The following is a 20,626-nucleotide window of genomic DNA, read 5'->3' on the forward strand; positions in this document are numbered from 1 at the left end:
TCTCAATACTAGGAAGTTCCAGGTAGTACTTCCTTACTGTATCTATTTTACTTGCTTTTTTCCTGAGGTAGTAAGAAAATGATACCCTCTTTGGAGATTTTAAAGAAAAATGTAAGTAGTTAAGTTCCTTACATAATTTAAGTGCAAACCTACCTGGAAGGAGATGAATCTTCCAGCTATGTGCTTACGGAATTCAGTGATAATTATTATAATCTAATTAATTTAACTAGCTCAGCCAAAAAAAAGTTATGCCACCAAAAATAAAACAACAAATCAATCTGTGTATAATGATTTGAAAAGCTTTTCAAAATTAAAATCATCTAAGTTTTTTTTCTGAAACGTCTTCCCCCAAGCAGGGCTCTCTGAGAGTAAACTTAAACAATAAATTTATACAATTGTTTACTACCATTAAACAAACATGAGAGTTTAGATTTCCTAAATATTCTAAAGAAAAAAATATTTTATATGCAAGTGAATAAAATCCTGACAAATAATCCTGTGTATAAGTAAAACATAATTTTTATACTTTTTTCTTCCAGTTTTACTGAGATATAATTGACATACAGCACTGTATAAGTTTAAGGTGTGCGGCATGATGATCTGACTTACATACATCATGAGATGATGACCACGGTAAGCTTGGTGAATAGCCATCATCTCATATAGATAACAAAATAAAAGAAAAAGCTATATTTTGTGATGTGAACTCCTAGGATTTACTCTCTTAACTGTCATATATAACATACAGCAGTGTTAACTATATTTATCACATTGGACATTATATCTCTAGTACTTATTTATCTTATAACTGGAATCTGTATCTTTTGACCACCTCCATCCAATTCCCCTGCCTGCGGTAAACCACAAATCTGTTCTCTTTTTCTTAAGATTTGTTTGTTTGTTGAAGTATAATTAACCTATAAACTATGTCAGTTCCTGGTGCACAACATAGTGATTTGGTATTTTTACACATTACAAAACCATCACCACAATTTTTGAACTTTTAAATGTACTAAGTGCACCAGCTATGATGCACATACTCTGTTGTATAAAGTGAGGAAACTTTTATTAAATAATAATTTCCCATACACTTAAAACATGAACTACAAATTAGAATACTCCATTCTTTAAAGCAATGACACCGGTTCAGCTTATGAAAACCTTTCAGCGTGGCCTCTGTTCCCACCAGTTAACATACCTCCCTCTGGTGGACAAACAGAGACTGTACATTTAGCCCATGGAGTTCTTTCTGTTTTTCTTTTTTCTTTTATCCAATTCTTTCGGTTTGGCTTCCAAAACTACAGGTCTTTGCTTGTTTTATCATACTATCTCTCCTTTCCACCAGACTCAACATAGTGCCTGGTTTTTCTAAGAGACATTTTTAAGACTCGATTCTCAGAAAACCACCCGAGAAAGTAATCAATTTCAGCTCCGAAGACAGAACTGTAATTGTGACACAGTTACAGTTGGGGTGGAAAATAAGAGAAGACATTGAAGAAATTAAAATAGAAAATATCAGTACTAAAATAAGCAGCCAACTCCAGAATTAAGACAGAAAACACTTCCCCACAATGAGTAAATGCTAACAGTAGGTGCGAACCCGACAGCTAACTGGACAGTAACAGGATTCCTTTCTGGTTCGCAGCTCCCCTCGTGGCTCACTCCCAAAGCCGACGTGAGGCCCCGGGAGCGCCGCGGACCGTCCTGGAGAGCGCGGGTCTGCGGGGCAGAGAGGACGCCCCACGCAGCGATCACCGGGAGCCACAGCTACCGAACGCAGATCCGGGCTGAACGCACAAATCCCGCAGCGGTCGGACTGTACCGGTCCGCAGGTTTAGGAGGATCGGCCGCCCCTCCCGCGGCCGGAGCAGGAGGCGAGGGTGGGTGAGGCCTCCGGCCGGCAGTGCAGTCCAAACACGACGAACACTCCTCGCGCGGGAAGCCAGGGCCGCCGGGCCGCGCGCCCCAAGTCGGAACCCGGCTCGAACCCCCAGCCCCTCAGATTCCGTTGAATTGCCGGAGCGCCCTCCGCGGGTATGACTGTCCTGGAGCGGCAGCCCCTCCGCGTGAAAGACCTTGACCGCAGCCCCTTCTCCAGATCAGATTCTCCCGGTTCCTCCTACCACGCCCATCGCTCGGACAGACGGAGCCAGTCCCGAGCCAGTTCCCGCGCGCCGCGCCCCTGTTCAAAGCGCGTGGGCGTGGCCCACTCGGAGCCTAGCCAATCGGAGTCCGCACTCCTCCCGGGAGGCGCTCCGGACCAATCACACCCTCGCGGGCGGGAGGCGGGGCGACGCAACTGTCGAGCTCGCGCAGGCGTGGTGCAGGCTGGTCGGCGCCTCTGCACTGCGAGGGGCGTCAGCGCAGGTGAGACAGCGGGTGCTCCGGCTCTTCTGCCGAGAGGCCGCCCGTGGGGGTCTGCGGGGTGGGGGTGGGGGGCGGCTTTCTGCCTGTCGGGGGACCTTCCTCTTCTCCGACTATCGGCTGTGGAACGGAGGCTCTGGATGTCTTGACAGCCGTGGAGGGCGCGCGCCGCCGGCCTGTCACCCTGTCCTCCGGCCGCCCCAGCCATCTCGCTGCCACCACCACGCCCCAGCGGCCGCCCCCTCCCAGCCCCCGGGCCTCCCCCATCCCTTCCAGGCATGCCCCTCCCCCCGGCCGTCCCGCCCCCTCCTCCCTCTCCCGTAGACATTCTCCCTGCCGGCCCCCCACCCCCGCCTCCTCCCTGCTCCCTCAGACGTACCCCTGCCCCCCCCCACACGCTGTGACTTTTGCATATTTGTTTTATTGTCATTGAATCCCAGTGTCTACTCACTGAGAAAAAGTGGTAAGGATTAGTATATAAAAATAGTGGTTAATTACCTAGTAAAGTAACTGGTTCCAGATATGATGGTCTTAAAGGTGTGGCTGAGGAAATTTAGAATAATTTACATGAATGACTGTTGTAGTGTAATTGATTCTATTTAACATATTAATTTGCCTGTAGTATTACTAATTCTGTTTAAATATTTCTGAGTGTGTCAATTGTGGAGGAGCAACAGCCCTGGAGATTAGAAGAACCAAAGAATGCTTTGTCTTTGCACCCCAGTTCAGGAGAGTACCTTGACCCAACCAATACACAAACTTAGTCACCTTTAAACATATGGTTAAGATAGATGCCTCAGTTTAAGTTTATGATTATCATAAGTTGCTATCGTCCTCCTAACTACAATCTATGACCACCGGGTAATCTTCTGATTATAATTAGTTTTCCAAGTAGGAATAACTTAGGGAGAGAATATGTGGAGTTAAAAATTTTACTGTAGTTTTACAAATTAATAAATTGACCTTTTAATTAATGTTTAAGTCTTTGTGAGTGAGCTTGGCATGAATTAGTACATCTAAGCCCTATCAAATCTAGGTTTACTGCCAAGTTGAAGTTTTAGACTACAAAACTGAGAACCAGATCCTGAAATGTGACCTTTTCCACATATAAGTGAGTGAGGTCATACAGTATTTGTCTTTGACTCATTTCACTTAGTATAATGCCTTCAAGGTCCATTCATCTTGCTGCAAATGGTAGGATTTCCTCTTTTTTATGGCTGAATAGTATTCTATTGTGTATACATACCACAACTTTAGCTGTTCATCCATTGATGGATGTTGTTTCTGAGTCTTGGCTATTGTTAATAACACTTAGAACATGAGGATGCAGATATCTTTTCAAGTTAGAGTTGTTTCCTTTGGATGTATTCCCAGAAGTGGAATTGGTGAATCACTTTCTTTCTTTTCATTGCAGAATGATATTCCATTGTATGGACATTCCCCATTTTGTTTATCCATTCTTCAGTTGACAGAGGTTTGGATTGTTTCCATTTTTTGGCTATTATGAATAATGCTCCTGTGACCATTCATGTACAGATTTTTAAGTAGATACGTTTTCAGTTCTCTTGATTATATACCTAGGAGTAGAATTACAGGGTTATAAGTTACTCCTTGTTAACTGTTTTGAGGAACTGGCAGACTGTTTTCCAAAGCAGCTCCATCGTTTTGCATTTCCACCAGCAACATATGAGGATTTGTGTCTCCACATCCCTCACCAACACTTAGATGCTGTCTTTTTGGTTATAGTTATCTTAGTGGCTGTGAAGTTACAGCTTGTTGTGGTTTTGATTTGCATTTCCCTAGTGACTAATGATGTTGGGCATCTTTTCACGTGCTTATTGAATTATTTGTGTATCTTCTTTGGAGAAATATCTATTCAGATCCTTTGTCCATTTTTTAATCAGGTTGTCTTTTCATTATTATTTATATGTTCTGGATACAAATAAGTTCCTTATCAAGTGTATGATTTGTAAATGTTTTCTCTCCTACTGTGTATCGTCTTCTCACTTTCTTTTTCTGGCTGTGCTGGGTCTTTGTTGCTGCACGGGCTTTCTCTAGTTGCGGAGAGCAGGGGCTACTCTTTGTTGCCTTGCGTGGGCTTCTCATTGCAGTGGCTTCTCTTGTTGCGGTGTGCATGAGCTTCAGTAGTTGTGGCGCACAGGCTTAGTTGCTCCACAGCATGTGGGATCTTCCCAGACCAGGGTTCGAACCCACGTCCCCTGCATTCTTAACCACTGCGCCACCAGGGAAGTCCCTCACTTTCTTCCTTCATGATGTTCTTGAAGCACAAAAGCTTTTAAGTTTGATGAAATTCAGTTTATTTTTTCTTTTGTCTTTTGTGCTCTTGGTGTCATATGAAAGAAGACTTTGCACAACGCAAGGTCGCAAAGATTTACTCTTATGTTTAATTATTTTTCCATTTTATCTCCTTAATTTTTGCCAGATATAGAATTCTAAGTCAACAGTTTTCTCTTTCCATATTTTAAAGATGTGGTTCCACTGTCCTCTGGCATGCATTGTCTCTGAGGAGACATTTGCTGCCTTTTTACATTTGTTCCTCTGTACATAATATGACTTTTTTTTCCTCCTCATGCTTTTTAAACTTTTTATCACTGGTTTTCTGCAGTTTAATAAGGCTGTGTCTTGGTGTTTTCTTCATGTTTCTTATGCTTGTGGCTCCATGAGCATTCTGAATTAGAAATCAATAGTAAATACAACTCTGAAGCTCTTCATGTTTGAAAACTGAGAAATCTGTTTCTAAATAAATTAAAGAAACCGTAATGGAAATTAGAAAATTTGAGAATAGAGGAATAAACATTCTACATATCAAAACTTTGTAATGCACTGGTACTTAGGAAGCAATGTATAGCATTATATGTCAGAATTGAAAAGATAACTCTATACAAATAAATGTAAAACAATGCAAAGGATAAATTTGTAGAAAAACTTAACTTGCCAAAATTGACTCAAGAAGAAATACAAAGCTTAAATAATGCTGTAATATTTAAAGAAATTGGATTTGTAGTTTAAAATCTTCTCACATTGAAAACGCCATTACCAGGTATCATTCTGTCAGACATCTTAGAAACAGATAATCGCCCAGACTCTTCTATAGGATGTCAAACTAACTCATTTCAGGAGGCCAGCTTAACTTTGATAACTGATGACGAAATTAGGAAGGAAAATTATAGGCCAGTTTTACCCATAAGCAATAGTGTTGAAAGTTTTTCCTCTAAGGTTAGGAATAGGATAAGAATACCAGCTGTCAGCTCTTTTCTTCAGCATTGTACTGGAAGTTATAGCCAGAACAGAAGACAGGAAAAAGGTTAGAAGGGAAGAACTGATTATTCATGGATGATATATGTAGAATTACCAACCGCAGACCGCCTCCCAAATAGATTCATCATTAGCATTAGTAAGTTTTGGTTTAAAATCTACTGTATTTACATATATCAATAAGAAGTGGGGAGAAAATAGAGTTTTAAAAAAGATAAAAATATAAAGTACTTAGGAATGAATCTAACAAAAGGTAAACTCTTTATAGAGAAAATTATAAAACTATTGAAGAGTGTCCAGAAAGACCTGAACACAGCATGCTCGTGAATTGTAGGCTCACTGCAATAAAGACGTCAGTTCTCCCAGAATTGATCTATGCAGTCAGCGGAATTCCAGTCCAAATCACAGCAGCTTTCTGTGTGTGTGTGTGTGTATTTGTAGACTTTTTAAACTGTTCTAAAATTCATATGGGAGAGCAGAGGACTAAGAAATAACCAAGGCCTTCCTGAAGAAAAAGAACAAGGGGGAAGAACTCACCTTCCCATATACCAGGTCTTACTAATAATAAGCTACAATTAAAGCAGTGGGGTATTGGCTGAAAGAGAATACAGTTGACCAATGAAACAAGTTCGATAATCCCAAAACAGGGCCATCCGTACATGCATGGAAATTTATGCCAGCATCAGCAGGGAGGGGATGGACTTTTCAATAAGTGGGACTAGGACACTTGGCTTTTCACATGAGGGAAATAATTCAGACTTGGACCCCTACTCACACTATACACACAAACTGATTGCTAGTGGATCAAAGACTTAAATGTGAAAGTATCTAAGTTTGGGGGTAAGGAAAATTTTAATACACAAAAGTGTAAATATTAATGTAATTGATTACATTAATATTATGTATTTGTCAAAAATGTCATGAATGAAGTGTAGAGACGGCAGCAGACTGGGAGGTGGTGTTTGACTCACCTGTGTAGCCAGAGGTAGCCAGAGGGGGGAGTAGGGCTGAGAAGTGGGGAGGGGCTTGTTTTCGATGAGAGAGATGTTGAGCATGTTTGAATGTTGATGGGAAGAAGGAAAGAAGATTGGAAATACTAAAGAAAGATGAAATTGACGGAGTGGACTCTGAAGGGTTGAGAAATACGTGGATTCCAAACTACGTGGAGAAAACCCCAGACCTTGAAGCATCAGTTTATAAACCTCTCGTTGGAGTGATGACTGTCCCCCGTCACTGCCCTTGCTCTCCCCCCACAGCTAGTACTTGACCATCCATTTCTCTGCTGGGCACCTCAGGACGCAGTGGTGAGCAAAGCTAGACCCAGGCTCTGCCTCAGTAGTTAATTATTATCAGTGGAGACAGACGTTAATATAAAGCATCTAGAGTTTTTGTAGAAATTTTTGCATTGTTTTATACTTTATTTTTTTAGATGTGTTTGCTTGAATAGATAACTAGAAGGAAATAGAAAAAACTCAGACTTCCTTCTCAGAATAGAGATTAACATGAGGAGTTTGTCCTTCAGTGAATTGCAACCGTGTGCTAAAAACTGGGGTCACTGTTACTGACCCTTTCGTGGGTGCCCCTTTTCTCCACAGGGATCCCAGCCAGCGTTGAGTGCGGCGCCGGGAACCGTGTGTGGGTGATTCTCGCTGGGGTCATGCAGAGAGCATCCCGTCTGAAGAGAGAGCTGAGCCTGCTGGCCGCGGAGCCGCCCCCGGGCATCACATGCTGGCAGGATGGGGACCGAATGGAAGATCTGCGAGCTCGTAGGTGTCACACAAGGCGTGACGGGTCACGACCCTGTCAAAGGTCGTGCTGAAGTTTGAACACCTGTGTGTTCTAAAGTAGGGGACAATTGCAAGGTCAAAGTGCCCGGCCATCTTTCTATCTAATTTGTTTACATTTATAAAAGGTTTCCATGACATTTTTTCTTTGGCCTTTGATTCCATCTTTTACTGATTTGTAAGCCAAGATCTGGGTATCAGCTTTGAAGCAGTGTTAGTACCAAAGCTCACCTTCTCAAATATCTGTGAGGCCAGATGGGAAACATAAGTGTTCAGAATGCTGCGTTCCAGCCAGAGCAGAACTGCAGGTTGTATGTGATCTGAGGCCAGCGTTGTCCACCTTCTGTTTCGATCTCCTGTGTATTCTTTGATTGACACCAACTTTGGGTACACTGGTACATTGCATGGGGACTTGTTAAGCCCTGAGAGAGTTTCTGTCCCAGACCCAGCTGTTCCGTTAGGACCAGACTTCATTAGGTCCATGGGGTGTGGTAATTTAGATCATCTGATTACCTCTTGATGTTTTGTTCTTTTTTTTTTTTTAAAGAGATATTAGGTGGAGCAGACACACCTTATGAAAAAGGTGTTTTCAAGCTGGAAGTTAACATTCCTGAGAGGTCAGTGTGAAAACTATATCCTAAATTTCCAGGGTAAAGCGCAGTTACTGGAAGACAGAGCAGTGTCGCAGAGTGTTGAATGCAGGAGTTCAAGTACCTGGATTTTAATCCTCGTCCTACCATGACTTAATGTGACCTTGGGCAAGGTATTTCATGTCTCTGGAGTTCGATTTCTTTTTCTTAACACGGAGCTGGACCACATCTAGGCCTCACCCCCACCCCACCCCCTGCCCGTCACTGTAGTAAACTATACATAAAATTGACCGTCTAAACCGTTTTTAAGCACACGGTTCAGTGGCGTTAAATGCACTCACACTGTCATCCAGCCGTCCCCCTCATGCATCTCCAGAACTTCTTCGTCTTCCCAGCCTGAACCCCCGCATCCATTAAACACTGGCTCCCACGGCACCTGGCAGCCACCCTTCTCTCTGCCTCTGTGTTAAGGCCCCTTTTAATCCAGGTCTCCTGTAAGGCTGTCATCAGGGGAGTGGTAGCTGTAGTGTAGTTTGTGATTTGTAGATACCTGTTCACCAGGCCAGGCTTGTTACAGGTCCTGAGAGAAGCAGCTCAGTAATCACGGGGGGCGTCAGTTCTGAGACCGATGGGGATTTTCCAAATGCAGTGTATAAATCAAAATTGGATCCTGTTTTTCAACACCCATCTGTAAAAAAAAAAAAAAAAAAAAAGGGAAAATTGAGGAAATCTGAGTAGTAGATGATACTGGAAAATAATTTTTATATTTTATTCATAGGTATACTGATAGTTTTGCAGCTCTATAGGAGAGGGACCTTATTCTTAGGAGAGACATGCTGAAGTATTTAGAGGGTGAAGGGGCTTGATCCAGGTGGTGGGTATAAGAGGGTTCTCAGTACTATTATTTCAACTTTTCTACTGTTCATAAATTTTTGTAATAAAAATTTGGCAAGAGCAAAGGTTTGCCTCTCAAAGGCTGTCGTCCTAATTAGTCACCAGCAGCTGTTTATAATGTAAGAAGCAGTATTTCAGTAAAATTTCCATACTCTCCTGTGCTTTCAAAGGTACCCATTTGAACCTCCTCAGATCCGATTTCTGACTCCCATCTACCATCCCAACATCGATTCCGCTGGAAGGATTTGTTTAGATGTTCTTAAGTTGCCGCCAAAAGTGAGTGGTGGGAGCAGGGCCAGCCCTCTCGCCTGCCGTGGCCCTCGGCTCTAAAACTTGTGTTAGAGAAGCACGTTCTTAGGGCCGCTGTCTGTCTGCCTGTCTGCCTAGGGCGCCTGGAGACCGTCCCTCAACATCGCGACCCTGCTGACTTCTGTTCAGCAGCTCATGGCCGAGCCCAACCCCGATGACCCGCTCATGGCTGACATCGTAAGCGCCCCCGGCCCCCCGCTCGCGGCCTGCTTTCCCCACGCCCTGCTCTCCGTTGGGGAGGCTCGCGTAGCGCCTGCAGCTTGGTTACCAAGTCCCTCCTCTCTCCACTGACTCTCTGCTTCCATCTCAGTCCTCAGAGTTTAAATACAACAAGCCCGTCTTCCTCAGGAATGCCAGGCAGTGGACAGAGAAGCACGCGAGACAGAAGGTGGGGTGTCTGTACAGCTCTGATTGCACTCCTGTTGTTGCTCTGTTAAGCGTGAGTGTGTCCCTGTGTGTGTAAGTGTCTATTAGACTTGCCAGGTTCGTACTGGACACTAGGATGGCCGGTTGATCTTCTCCTACCGCAGCCTTCTACATAATTATTCAGCAGATAGCTCAACCGGCTGGAGGGTTTCCCAGCACCCACGACACCACAGGGCAGCCGAGGTCTCCTGTTTAGGCCAGAAGGAGCTCTTTGCAGGAGAGGGGAGGGGCGGGAGGAGAAATGGACGTGGAGGAAGGGAGAAGGAGAGACGTCCCCGTTTTACGTCCATAGTTCCCTCATTTAACAGAAGGCGGAGTTCAGGAGCAGGGATGAGCACACGGGGGTTTCGCTGGGCTGCCCCGCACTTCAGACTGAGCCACGAAGCGCTTAGTGTCACTTGTGAGAAGAAGTAAAAATTAAACAGTACAGAGGATTGGGGAAGCTGGTTTCGGAGAGAATGTCCTATCCAGGGGGCAGCAGAGAAGGACCTGGGAGAACAGTCGGTGTGAACCTTGTGCTCTGCCCCGCCTGCTCCTTTCTAGGCTGATGAAGAAGAGACGCCTGATAACCCCCCGGAGGCGGAGGCGGGTGACTCAGAAGGGCACAGCGAAGCACAGAAGAGGAAAGCCAGGCCCCTGGGCGGCGTAGAAAAGAAATTCTGCCCTGACGTTTAGGGTGGGGTTTGTCCTGGCCCGTCTCAGTTAATAGGTTCTTTGCCAGCATGGTCCAATTTGCTTCCGTTTCTGGAATGTTTTTCTTTGTATTTGATGACATTATCGTTTTTATATCCTGTGAAACAGACCTTGTGTATTTATATGTTCTGCTCTACATTGATTCTCTGAGTGCAGTTTGTTTTATTTAGCTCAGACATATGTGTCCCCAAACTTGTAAACCTGGAAAATAAATAATCATCTAGTGTTGAGTGTGTGTTTATCCTGAATGTGTGCCTGGGAGCAGACCGGCCAGAGAGCGATACAGTAAGAATGTGAAAGTATCTGGAATTGTCGCCCTTCATTTTGCCCACTCACCAGCATCACTCGGGGCACTGGACGATGGACGTGGGGGTCAAATAGCCTCAGAGACAGTGCGGTGGCCGTCACGCTTCCGGGATTCTAGGTGTTCAGAAGTCCTAAACACAGTGTGGGGATAAGGTGATTACCCTTCTGTTAACGTTTCTCGCAGTGTGCACTTTCTGTGACTTAACTTACGTGGCTGTGGTATAACTTTCGTTTGTTCAACAAATAGCGACTGAACACCTGCTGTGTGCCGAGTGTTTTAGAATAATATAATGGTGAGAAAATCAGGCATGGGGTTAACCAGATAATCGTACAGATTTACATGGATTTTCACAGTCCTTTCTGTCTCTAGCTTTATTTCACGGCAAGTGCTAAGGTGCAAGCTCGAATCCCTGCTCGTGACTTCACGGTACACTTGGGCCTGTGCTTATCATTCCGTTTAGATGACGGAGAAAACAGATTTGGGCAGAAGTCGGCTGAAGTGGAATGAGGTGCCGAGTGAAAGCAGACGTTGGGGCCGCCTAGGCAGAGAAGGAGACTGTCACGTCCCACCTGTATCCCAGGCTGGTGGTCCTGTGCCAGGCTGGGCACCGTGCACGCAGAGTGCATGCAGTGAGCAAGCAGTTTCCCTTCATCCGCTGCGGAACCGCCCTGCGCTCGGCAGTGGCCTGCCTTAGAGCACGAGTGGTAGCGACAGACGACAGCGTCAACCGAAAATGTAAATTTCCTCTGTGTCCCCCCCCACCCCACTTCATAAATTTCCAACTTCTACATAATTCTTGAACCCATTTCTCAAAATCAGCTACTGTTCTCTTGTTAAAGCCTAGGAATTAATTTTGTTCCAGGCTTGTCTCCTATACTTGGGCACATTTAAGTCAGATTTGGGGTTTCTAAATGCAATTAGTGTATCAGCCAGGATGCTTGCAGCTGTGAGATCCAACTGGCTGGTGATAATACCCGGGAAGTTCTCTGCCCTATTTACCGGGAGTTGGGGCCAGGGCGGGCGTCTGGACCGGTGGTTCAGAGGCTGTGTCTCTCGCACCTGCCATCCGTCCTCACTGTCCCCTCCTTCAGCTTCTTCCCCTCCTGGAGTGACCACCAGCAGCCCTCAGGGTCGTGTGTTTCTTGTTCACATCCAGCGGCAGTGGAAAAGCCAGCCACTGTGGCAGGGAGACACCAAGTGCTGATGGTGTCGATGGGGGTACAGGCCAGGTGTGAAGCGGGATGGCCTTAGGGGTCGTTGTGGGAAAGGACAAGCCCCCTCGACAGCTGGCCACCACCAGGTCTCTCACCTGCACTGCCATCACGGCCGGTACCTTGTCCCCTGGCCTCCAGCCTGGACCCTCTGCGGTCCATGCTCCTCACAGCAGCAAGAACAAATTCAGATGATGAAAGAGCCAGACTGCATCTCCTCCTAAAACCCTCCAGTGCCTTCCCGCAGCCTCCCCTCCCCGCACACCCTCCGCTCTGTACACCACACTGAGCCGCACTGGCCCCCTCCAGTCTCAGCACGCCAGCCCCTCCGGCCTGTGCCATCCCCGACTCTACCTGACTACCTGGATGGTCTCAGCCCACACAGCTGCCTTGGGATGCCCTTGTCCGGCCCCTCGGAAGGAGCCGTGGCCATTACCTGGTGTACCTCATGGCCCTGTACCCGTCTGCCAGTGTGTCCACTCCAAGTGCTGGGACATAGTGGCCACAAGGGCCTTGGCACTGATTGCAAGAAATACCAAAGCCAGGAGTCATTAATTAGAAGCCATCCCTCCATCTCTGGGTTAACAAGTACACGGGACTTGGGCAGAGAAGAGAAGTGAGAAGAGGGAGATGAGGAAGCCCAGCCCCGCCCGCAGCCCAGGGAAGGATGGAAAAGCATCAGAAGCGTGAACACAGGTCCAGGAGACCCTGGCCGGCCCAGGCCCCCAGAGCCCTGCTCTCCACGCTTCGGTTTTGTCCTGTAGAAGCGGGGGACAGTTGTGGGGGCTGACCGGGGTGCTGCACCCAGAGCGCCGAGCACGGGGCCGACCCCGCGAGCTTAGCAGGGGCTGGGGGCGGGGACGACGGGCCAGCCACATAAGGCCTCAAAGCGCTGCTTACCGGGACAGGCAAGCTACGCCGTTCCCCCGAGTCGTAGAGGAGATGACGTGACTGATCCCAGAGACACTGCGGATTCCAAGTATCCTCTCCTGCTGCCCCCGCGGCTCCCCAAAATCTAAGTAAGAACAGATTTACCACCCACCATGCAGGCTGAGACTAGGTCTTTACCCTTCGGCTGCGGCGGGAATTCGGCACAGACAAAGCTCCTTTCCCAGCCAAGTTATTTTTCCATCAGCCAGCAGCTCCCCGAGGTTGCCCTGTTTAGGTTGGGGCAGCCTGGGGGAGGGAAGGACAGGGGCGCGCTGCCCCCGGGCTGACTGGCCGCTGGGAGGCTTGGATCCCACACAGGGAGCCCGGACAGCTGTGACAGGTGGGGTGGTGGGCGCAGGTCTCTGTGCCCAGAAGCTACGCCTGCACTTTCTCCTTCTGTCCAGTCAGCATGGCTCCTGCCGGGGCCACCGAGCGCCCATCCGCCCCAGCTCTCAGCCTCCATCAGGTGACAGGTCCCCTCGGTTTCTCCCCCTCGTGGGCTTGCCTCTCCCCCGACCCCACCTCCCACTGGGCCGGACCTCCGTCCTCCCACCCATCGCTGCCTCCCTTTAAGCAGGACCTTGCAGCTCGGCTTTGGAGAAAGGCCTGCTGAGCCGCTTTCCCCCAGACCCCCCCCAGCAGAGGCAGCTGCCCTGGGGGTGAGCTTTAGTCTTGGGGTTCTCCCCAGACCCGGAGGTATGTTTGAGACCCCCTGCACACGTCCTCTCTGGGGAGCCCCCAGCTTCCCCCTGCTGACAGCTCACCAGCCACCTTGGCCCGTGCCAGGGGACACTCCTCTCTCATGGCCCAGGGTCCCCGGCACAGTCACCCGTGGGCCCCTGCGAACCCACAGCCTTCCTGCCGGGCTCCAAGCCCAGGTTGCCAGCCTTCTTCTTAGGAGCGGCTCCTCCGGGGACCCTTCCTCTTCCGTGTCAAGTGTGCTCAAGGCTGAGCCGGAAGACAGCTCAGAGCCCCAGTTTCTCGTTGCTTTTTGGATTAAGTAATAACATCTAACATCTCTCAAGTACTTACTAGGTGTCATGAACTAAGCTAAGCTCTTTACATGAAAAATCTCCTTTAATCTTTTCAATAACCTTCAGAGCTTAGGTACCGTTGTCATTTCCATGTTTCTGATAATGAGACAGAGAAGTCAAGTAAAACTCAGGACTGCGGGCTGTCAACGGAAGGTCTGGGAGTTGAACCCAGGCTGGACCAACTCCACGACCTCACGTACCAACTACACAGACACTGTTCTGCCTTTTGTGCCTCTGCCCCTCGGCCCCGGGCAGTGCTGCCACCTGATGGTCCTGTGATTCTGTAGCCTCCTGTGAGCTCCCAGGGGAGAGCCTGCAGGGGTCAGGTTCAGGGAGGAAGCCAGGAGGCTGGTCTCCTGCCCCTCCGCCCTCACCCTCCTCCACCCCTCCCCCTCTGCCCCGCGGACCCCCTCCCAGCACCACTCTCCCCACCTGACAGCCCACCCCGCCCACCCTCCTTGCCTGTCCAAAGCCCATTCACGGCTGCCCTCTTCCCCCAGGGGTTGCTAAGAGGTGAGTGGGTTTACTCCAGGCTTTGGGCGGGGGGTGTTGAGAGAGGGGTCTCCTCTAGCCGAGCGACAGATCGCACACTCGCACCCGAGCAAAGGAGTCATCGCTTCACAAACCGAGGGGTCCAGTCACGCTTTCCCCAGGTCCCTGGGAGCCCCGGAGATGGGAGCCCGTCCTCGGACCCAACGCGGTGGCAGAGAGAGAATAAGCCGAGAAGCCGGAGTCACGGCCACCACTGGACCCGGAGCCGAGACCCCTGCAAGCCGCATGCATTAGGGGGCGGTGGGAGCAGTTGCTGAAGTGGAAGCAATGTTCCCAGAAGGAGGAAAGCGGCCACTGGGCCAGAGCAACAGGCATCCCAGGCACAGGCCCACCCCAAGGAGAAAGAAGCCACAGGGCGGAACTTCAGCCACTGTGGTCCCCCGGAGGGCTGCTCCCCAGACAGAGGGGCGGGCACGCGGTGGCCCTCGGTCTCACCGCTGAGGCGTCTGCGGCTCTGCCTCCTCCTGACGAGGCTGTGACGACAGACCCGAGGCTGAGTGTCAGGGTGGCCCTTTTCAGGGACGGGCTGGCTTAGCTCCCATCCCCCTGCCAGGCGGCCCCTTGAGAGTAGGGTCTGCTTACATGTACTCGTTTATTTTGATTCATTTATTCTTTTATATATGAGATACTTTACTGGGTTTTTTTTTGTTCTTTTTTTTTTTGCGGTACGCGGGCCTCTCACCGCTGTGGCCTCTCCCGTTGCGGCTCCGGACGCGCAGGCTCAGCGGCCACGGCTCACGGGCCCAACGGCTCCGCAGCATGTGGGGTCTTCCCGGACCGGGGCACGAACTCGTGTCCCCTGCATCGGCAGGCGGACTCTCAACCACTGCACCACCAGGGAAGCCCCACCTTTTTTAAAAAAAATCTTTTGGCTGTGCCCAGCGGCATGTGGGATCTTAGTTCCCCGACCAGGGATCGAACCCGGCCCCCTGCGGCGGAAGCTCACTGTCTTAACCACTGGACCGCCAGGGATGTCCCGGCACTTTTTATAAATTATTTTAAAATTCTTTTAACAGTGTTTGAGTTGGAGATTATTATTCCAACTTTCTACATGGGGAAGATGATTAACCTGACAAAATTCAGTCAACTAGTAGGTGGTTTAGCTGGGATTAAACTCTAGCAGGGCCCCCCAGACACATCAGTCCACACACTGCCCTTCAGGGGACCAGGGTAGGGGCCTGGCCTGAGTGGTCAACCTATGATTTGGCCTGGTGGAGAGAAGGATACCCGGCTAGTCGGATTCTCACTCAACCTCTCAGGACGTTGCCTCGGAAACCCCAAGAGAAAACAAGGCCACCAGCCCAGGAGCTGAAGCGAGGGATGCAGGGTGGGGCCTCGAGGGAGAGCAGGGCTCACAGGGAGGCCCCTGGAAGCAGAATTTATGAATAACACAGACTATTCCTCAAAAGGAGCTACGAGGTCAAGAGAAGATGTCGTGACTTGTAAGTGGCCTTTGACCCCACAGTTCCACTTCTGGGAAGGTACCTCACGGGTCTACGACAAGTGCAGTGAAGGACACACCATCCCAGTCTGAAGAGAGGGTGGGGGAGAAGATTCCCAGGGCAGAAAGCAGGCTGAGACGGTCAGCCAAGGACAGAAGGGTTCGCAGTGTCAGGAAGGGTCCAGGGTGCTCAGAGTCTGAGGATAGAAACCCCATGGCTCGGGCGTTCTCTCTAACCCAGTGCCAGGTGCACAAAGGCACTTAAATCTGGGTGGGCAGGGTGACCCCCCCTAGGCTGTGCCCCGACGCCCCAGAGCCCAGGGCACAGGGCACCCTCCTCTCTCAGAACAGCCCCCACCCCATGCCCACAGACCCACCAAAGAGAAGAGGAGAGGGGCCGGGGGACCCGGGGGCTTCACTTCACTGGTGCTTTTTTTTTTTTTGCTGTATGTGGGCCTCTCACTGTTATGGCCTCTCCTGTTGCGGAGCACAGGCTCCGGACGCACAGCTCAGCGGCCACGGCTCACGGGCCCAGCCGCTCCGCGGCATGCGGGATCTTCCCGGACCAGGGCACGAACCCGCGTCCCCTGCATCGGCAGGCGGACTCTCAACCACTGCGCCACCAGGGAAGCCCACTGGTGCTTCTTTATCAGAAGGATCCGATCAATATTCACAGCTCGGCGAGCCCGGGGCCCACCCGGGCGGGGTGCACCAGCACAGAGGCCAGAATGGGTCAGGGGTCCCACGGCCGGCGCCGTCCTCACCTACTCGGGCCTGCGGGGAACCGTCGTCAGTCCTCCCCACTCCCCAACCCTGGACGGGCAAAGCTGGGAAGGAGGCTCGAAGCTCGAGGTAGAGGGGGCACGGCAAAGGGAAGGCCCCGCCTGAGGCTCTGTAACCGCGGCCTCACACCCAGCCCTGAGCTGGGTTTCCTCACAGTGTGGACAGAGCCGCTCAGGACCCTCTGCTGCAGGTGGTCCGGGGAGGCGGGTGGGCACCGTGGGTGTTCCACAGCAGCACTGTCAGAGGCCAGGGCGGCGGGAACCAGCATCTTCACCACCACGGCCCCGGGACGGACTCTTCCCGTGGGCACCATCTTGGAATATGTCATCAATCCAAGACAAAGGCATCTACATGCATTGAATTATTTGGCTTTTGATGTTGAGTTTAATCGATGATATACCTATCTTCATAATCTTCTACTGATCACAGCGGAGAGAACCAAGGATTGACGCAGACTTGCAGGAAAGCCAGGCGAACACGAAGAGACTTTACTTCGCCTCTCGTGTTGGGTGAATGTACAACATCTACGAGGCTTTTGAATAGTAAAAAGAGTTCCAGGCAAACACCTCTCCTCCAACCAAAAGGTGGAGCCCTGGCCAATGCCCAGCTGGTTAGGAACAGAACACAGACAGCGGTGGGGCTGCCCTCGAGCTTGCAGCCCTGAAGCCCCAGCCCCTCCTCGTGGGAGAGGCCAATGCAGGTACGGGTCCCACGACTCCTGGGCTCCAACACAGGGCCGTCCTCCCCCTGGCCCACCCAGCAACAGCTCTGACTCCGAGGGGACGGTGGCCACACAGGGAGGGGCCTGGACGACCTCCCAGAAGTCGAGGCTCCCGAAATCACACCCCCTTTGCTGTCCATCCCTGGGGCGTCTCGGAGAACTCCTTTCTCACATAAGAGTCACTGCTTCTCAGCACCAGAGCAGAGCAACCTGCTTCCACGAGAGGCCCCTGATCAACCCCGGGAGGTGCAGGGACCGGGGTTCTCACGTCACCAGCTGACAAATGAATCCACCACCACCGAGCGCCTGCCGGGGCTGGCCCTGTGCCTGGGCCCTGGGGCTCTTCTGTGGCACCAGGGCAGCACGTCTGGTTTCAGAGCCTGGCCTCTGACTTAGAATGAGATTGAAAATGTGCCGGTTCCACCGTGGTCCCCACCTCATCCCTCCACCCCACCTGGTGGCTTTGGCGACTCCTGTGAGAATTTCCACTTCGGGGGGAGGGCAGGGAGACAGACACTGGGCCGCAGGCCATGTAACTATCAATAGAAGGACCTTCCCAGGTCGTCCTAGGAGCGGAGGCCCTAGGGGGCTGGCTCAGGACCACGACAGCACTCGGGGAGTGCTGGGTCCTGCTGGGTCCCGGATTCCGACTCCCATCCCGACGTGGCAGACATCGGGGTGCCCTGGACAGGTCTCACCCTCTCCCGAGCCCTGGCTCTCACTCCTCATCCTGTATTTGGGGGCAGGGAGGGGTGCCCTGGTAAAAAGTAAGGGAGGGAGGCCACGGCGGGAAAGGCAGAAGGTCCCAGCCAATCTGGGGCACCCAGGAGTCCCAGGCCTGGGTGACACTTCCTGCAACCCAACATGCAACACAAACATCCCCCCAGGCGCTGGCCAGGGGCTCCCTGTGCCCCCTAGAGGGCAGGGCCTGGGGGCACACAGGGAGGGGCCAGGCTTGGGGCAGAAGATGGCAGATGGCGAACCACAGGAACCACAGGAAGGCAGCCGGCAGCCAGGGACCCTCCATCGTATGAGGGCGGAAGCTTCTCTGGTGGCTGGGAGCCCTTCCACCTGCCCGGTGCCGGGGTCTGAGGCTGGAACACAGGGCAGCAGCCCGCTCCCCACTCTTTTCAGGGCAGGACAACAGAGACAAGAAGGCCACATCTGGTTGACAGGGTCCAGCTCCCAGGACCGGGCTTTTAAGACTGGTGGCCTCTTGTGATGTCACCAGGTGGTGCAAAAGGGGGCCCCTGGGAGAGACGAGGGCTGGTCTGTGAGGTGCTAGTAGATATTCCACGAAAACCCAAGCGGCAAACCAAAACCTATTGTTCAATAGTTTGGGGAACTGGCTTAAAGCAAGTTCAACAGATCTCACTGCTGTGGGATTCTCCTGCCTCTTTGCCACACTGACGTGCACCCTGAATCTCTAAGAAAGGGGCACAATGTCCTATTTTCAGAAACTTGTTTTCACGGGAGTCTTTTGAGCGGCATATTCAGGACCAGCGGGGCACAGAGCACGTGTGCATCCAGTCCCGGAGCAAGGGGAGAAGCCCTGGCGGCCCCTCCTTGGCCCCTGTGCGGTCCCCTGCCCGTCGCACCTGATCCTGGGCCACTCGGGCCCCCGCCCCCGTCACTGTCCTCTGCTCCCCTCATTTACCTTAAGCGGACAAACGTCCAGACCTCTGGTCCTCAGCCTCAGACGCGACAGGGAAGAGGCCAGAGCAGGGCCGAGGGGAACCCAGGCCAAGTACACACGGTGGTGGCCTGGGAGAGCGCGGGCCGGGGGCGGGGCCATCTGGTGGGGTTTATTTTACAAGCAGCGTCCTTCACGGAGGGGGCGGGAGGGGAGGGGCGTAGGGGAACGGAGAGGACGTTTACAAGTGTGAGGCAGAGGCAGAGCCAGACGCCTGGAAGGCCCCCGCCCCCGCCCGGCCCGCCCCCGCTGGCACGGCCCCCTCGGCCCCCCGCGGCTGTCCGCCATCCACGGCGGGTGGCCGGTTCCCAAAGCGGGTTCCCTCTGGCTCCGCAAAGTGGCTGCCCTCCGGCCGGGAGCCCCCGGGCTGCTGGCAGGGGGCGAGGGTCACGGAGGTGAAGCCGTAGGTCTCCAGCCCGGGGGGCCGGCCCGCCTCGGAGGCCTCCAGGATGAGCTCCACGTCCGAGAAGGCCACCAGGGCCTGGGTGGAGTCGCAGGAGCTCGGCTCCAGCTGGCCGGCGGCCGCCAGGGCAAGAGGCCCCGGGACCCCCAGGCAGGGCCGGAGCCGCCGCAGGTCCTCCCGGAAGTGGGGGCTGAAGAGCAGGTAGAGCAGGGGGTTGAGGCAGGCGGGCAGGGGCAGCGCCAGAAGCAGCACGGACTTGACGGCCTCGGGGGTGACGGGGACGAGGCCCAGCGCGGACGCCAGGCTCAGGAAGGCCACGGGGCAGTAGAGGAGCCCGTCAGCGAAGGTGAGACGGGCCACGTGGCGCACGGCGGCGCAGTCCCACACGGCCTCCAGCTCGGCCCCGGGCAGCTCGCAGGACAGCCTGACGTAGGCTAAGGCCACTGCCAGGAAGCAGGAGGCGTTCAGCATCGCCAGCGCCGCGGCGAAGCCCAGGGCGGCCGGCCGGCCATCGGGCGGGGCGTACGGCAGGCAGAGCGGGGAGGCCCCGTACTCACCCACGGAGGCCAGTGGCAGGGCAGCCGCCAGCCCCGCCAGCGCCAGGCAGCCCAGGGCCCCCGCGTGCAAGCTGCCCGGGGCCGGCGCCTTCCCACGGGCCCGCACGCAGGCCACGGCCACGCTGCAGTGCACGGCGGCCAGGGTCAGCAGCAGCATGGAGGCCTCGGAGCCCAGCACGGCCAGGAAGCCCACGGCCCGGCAGCCCGGGCCCGACTCCCAGCGGGCGCCGTACTCCGCGAACCGGCCGAAGGTCAGCGCGTCCACCGAGGCGAGAAGGCCGCAGGAGAGGCCGGTCAGGGTGTTGGCCCCTGCGATGGCGCCCACCACGAACTTGAATGGGGGCAGGGGGCCGGGCCCGGCCGCGGACAGGCTCAGCAGCACCAGCCCGTTGCAGAGCACGGAGAGCAGCACAGCGGCCCACACGGCCAGGCGGACGCCCCAGCTCTCGAAGAGGTGCTCGCATGGCTTGAAGGGGCCTGCGGGAGAGAGGACCACACTCTAGCCTGGGGCCGCGGGGCGGACACGGCCTCATCCATCTGCAGGGCAGCCCTCCAGGCCACCAGGAGTCTCAGGGCTCCTGGTGGGTCTGGGAGAGGAGCAGAGGGGACACAGAAGGAGGGCTTCCTCCACGAGCTGCAGGGGGTGGACGCCAGCCCA

The 20,626-nt window shown here is 52.5% G+C and overlaps 2 protein-coding genes and 1 long non-coding RNA gene across 10 annotated transcripts in view; 1 reads left to right on the forward strand and 2 right to left on the reverse strand.

Moving 5' to 3' along the window:
- Positions 1–2,279: 2,279 nt before the first annotated feature.
- On the forward strand, positions 2,280–10,566 carry UBE2T (ubiquitin conjugating enzyme E2 T). Of its 4 annotated transcripts, none has more exons than XM_073798751.1 (7): positions 2,280–2,367; positions 7,236–7,391; positions 7,969–8,041; positions 9,079–9,184; positions 9,296–9,394; positions 9,528–9,656; positions 10,187–10,566. In XM_073798751.1, the coding sequence occupies exons 2-7, from the start codon at positions 7,298–7,300 to the stop codon at positions 10,316–10,318; spliced, it is 633 nt and encodes a 210-aa protein (XP_073654852.1). In that variant the 5' UTR covers positions 2,280–2,367; positions 7,236–7,297; the 3' UTR covers positions 10,319–10,566. The 4 variants fall into 4 exon arrangements, with proteins under 4 accessions (XP_073654852.1, XP_033699619.1, XP_004330851.2 ...); XM_033843728.2 differs by having other exon boundaries at positions 2,281–2,367; positions 7,236–7,406; positions 7,972–8,041; XM_004330803.4 differs by having other exon boundaries at positions 2,288–2,367; positions 7,236–7,406; positions 7,972–8,041; positions 9,528–9,605.
- LOC141277578 (uncharacterized) lies at positions 7,947–14,175 on the reverse strand. Of its 2 annotated transcripts, XR_012329194.1 has the most exons (4): positions 11,953–14,175; positions 11,643–11,820; positions 10,673–10,773; positions 7,947–8,702 (listed from the first exon to the last, which is right to left on the reverse strand). It is a non-coding gene; the product is annotated as an uncharacterized lncRNA (long non-coding RNA). The 2 variants fall into 2 exon arrangements; XR_012329193.1 differs by having other exon boundaries at positions 11,643–14,175.
- A 55-nt stretch (positions 14,176–14,230) lies between these two features.
- LGR6 (leucine rich repeat containing G protein-coupled receptor 6) overlaps positions 14,231–20,626 on the reverse strand; it is a 99,089-nt gene continuing 92,693 nt past the window's right edge. For all 4 annotated transcript variants that reach the window (XM_033843643.2, XM_033843589.2, XM_033843564.2 and 1 more), the window contains one exon: positions 14,231–20,445. In XM_033843643.2, coding sequence (XP_033699534.1) covers positions 19,190–20,445 — 1,256 coding nt within the window. In that variant the 3' untranslated portion in view covers positions 14,231–19,189. The remainder of the gene's footprint in view (positions 20,446–20,626) is intronic.

The sequence above is a fragment of the Tursiops truncatus genome, chromosome 1 (assembly GCF_011762595.2).
Source record: "Tursiops truncatus isolate mTurTru1 chromosome 1, mTurTru1.mat.Y, whole genome shotgun sequence".
NCBI classification, from domain to species: domain Eukaryota; kingdom Metazoa; phylum Chordata; class Mammalia; order Artiodactyla; family Delphinidae; genus Tursiops; species Tursiops truncatus.

Bases quoted from the DNA above. Each gene is read 5' to 3' on its own strand.
- UBE2T (XM_033843728.2), top strand. From the start codon at position 7,298: ATGCAGAGAGCATCCCGTCTGAAGAGAGAGCTGAGCCTGCTGGCCGCG. The intron at 8,042-9,078 runs GTCAGTGTGAAA...GTGCTTTCAAAG, and splicing joins GAAGTTAACATTCCTGAGAG to GTACCCATTTGAACCTCCTC. The intron at 9,395-9,527 runs GTAAGCGCCCCC...CTTCCATCTCAG, and splicing joins ACCCGCTCATGGCTGACATC to TCCTCAGAGTTTAAATACAA.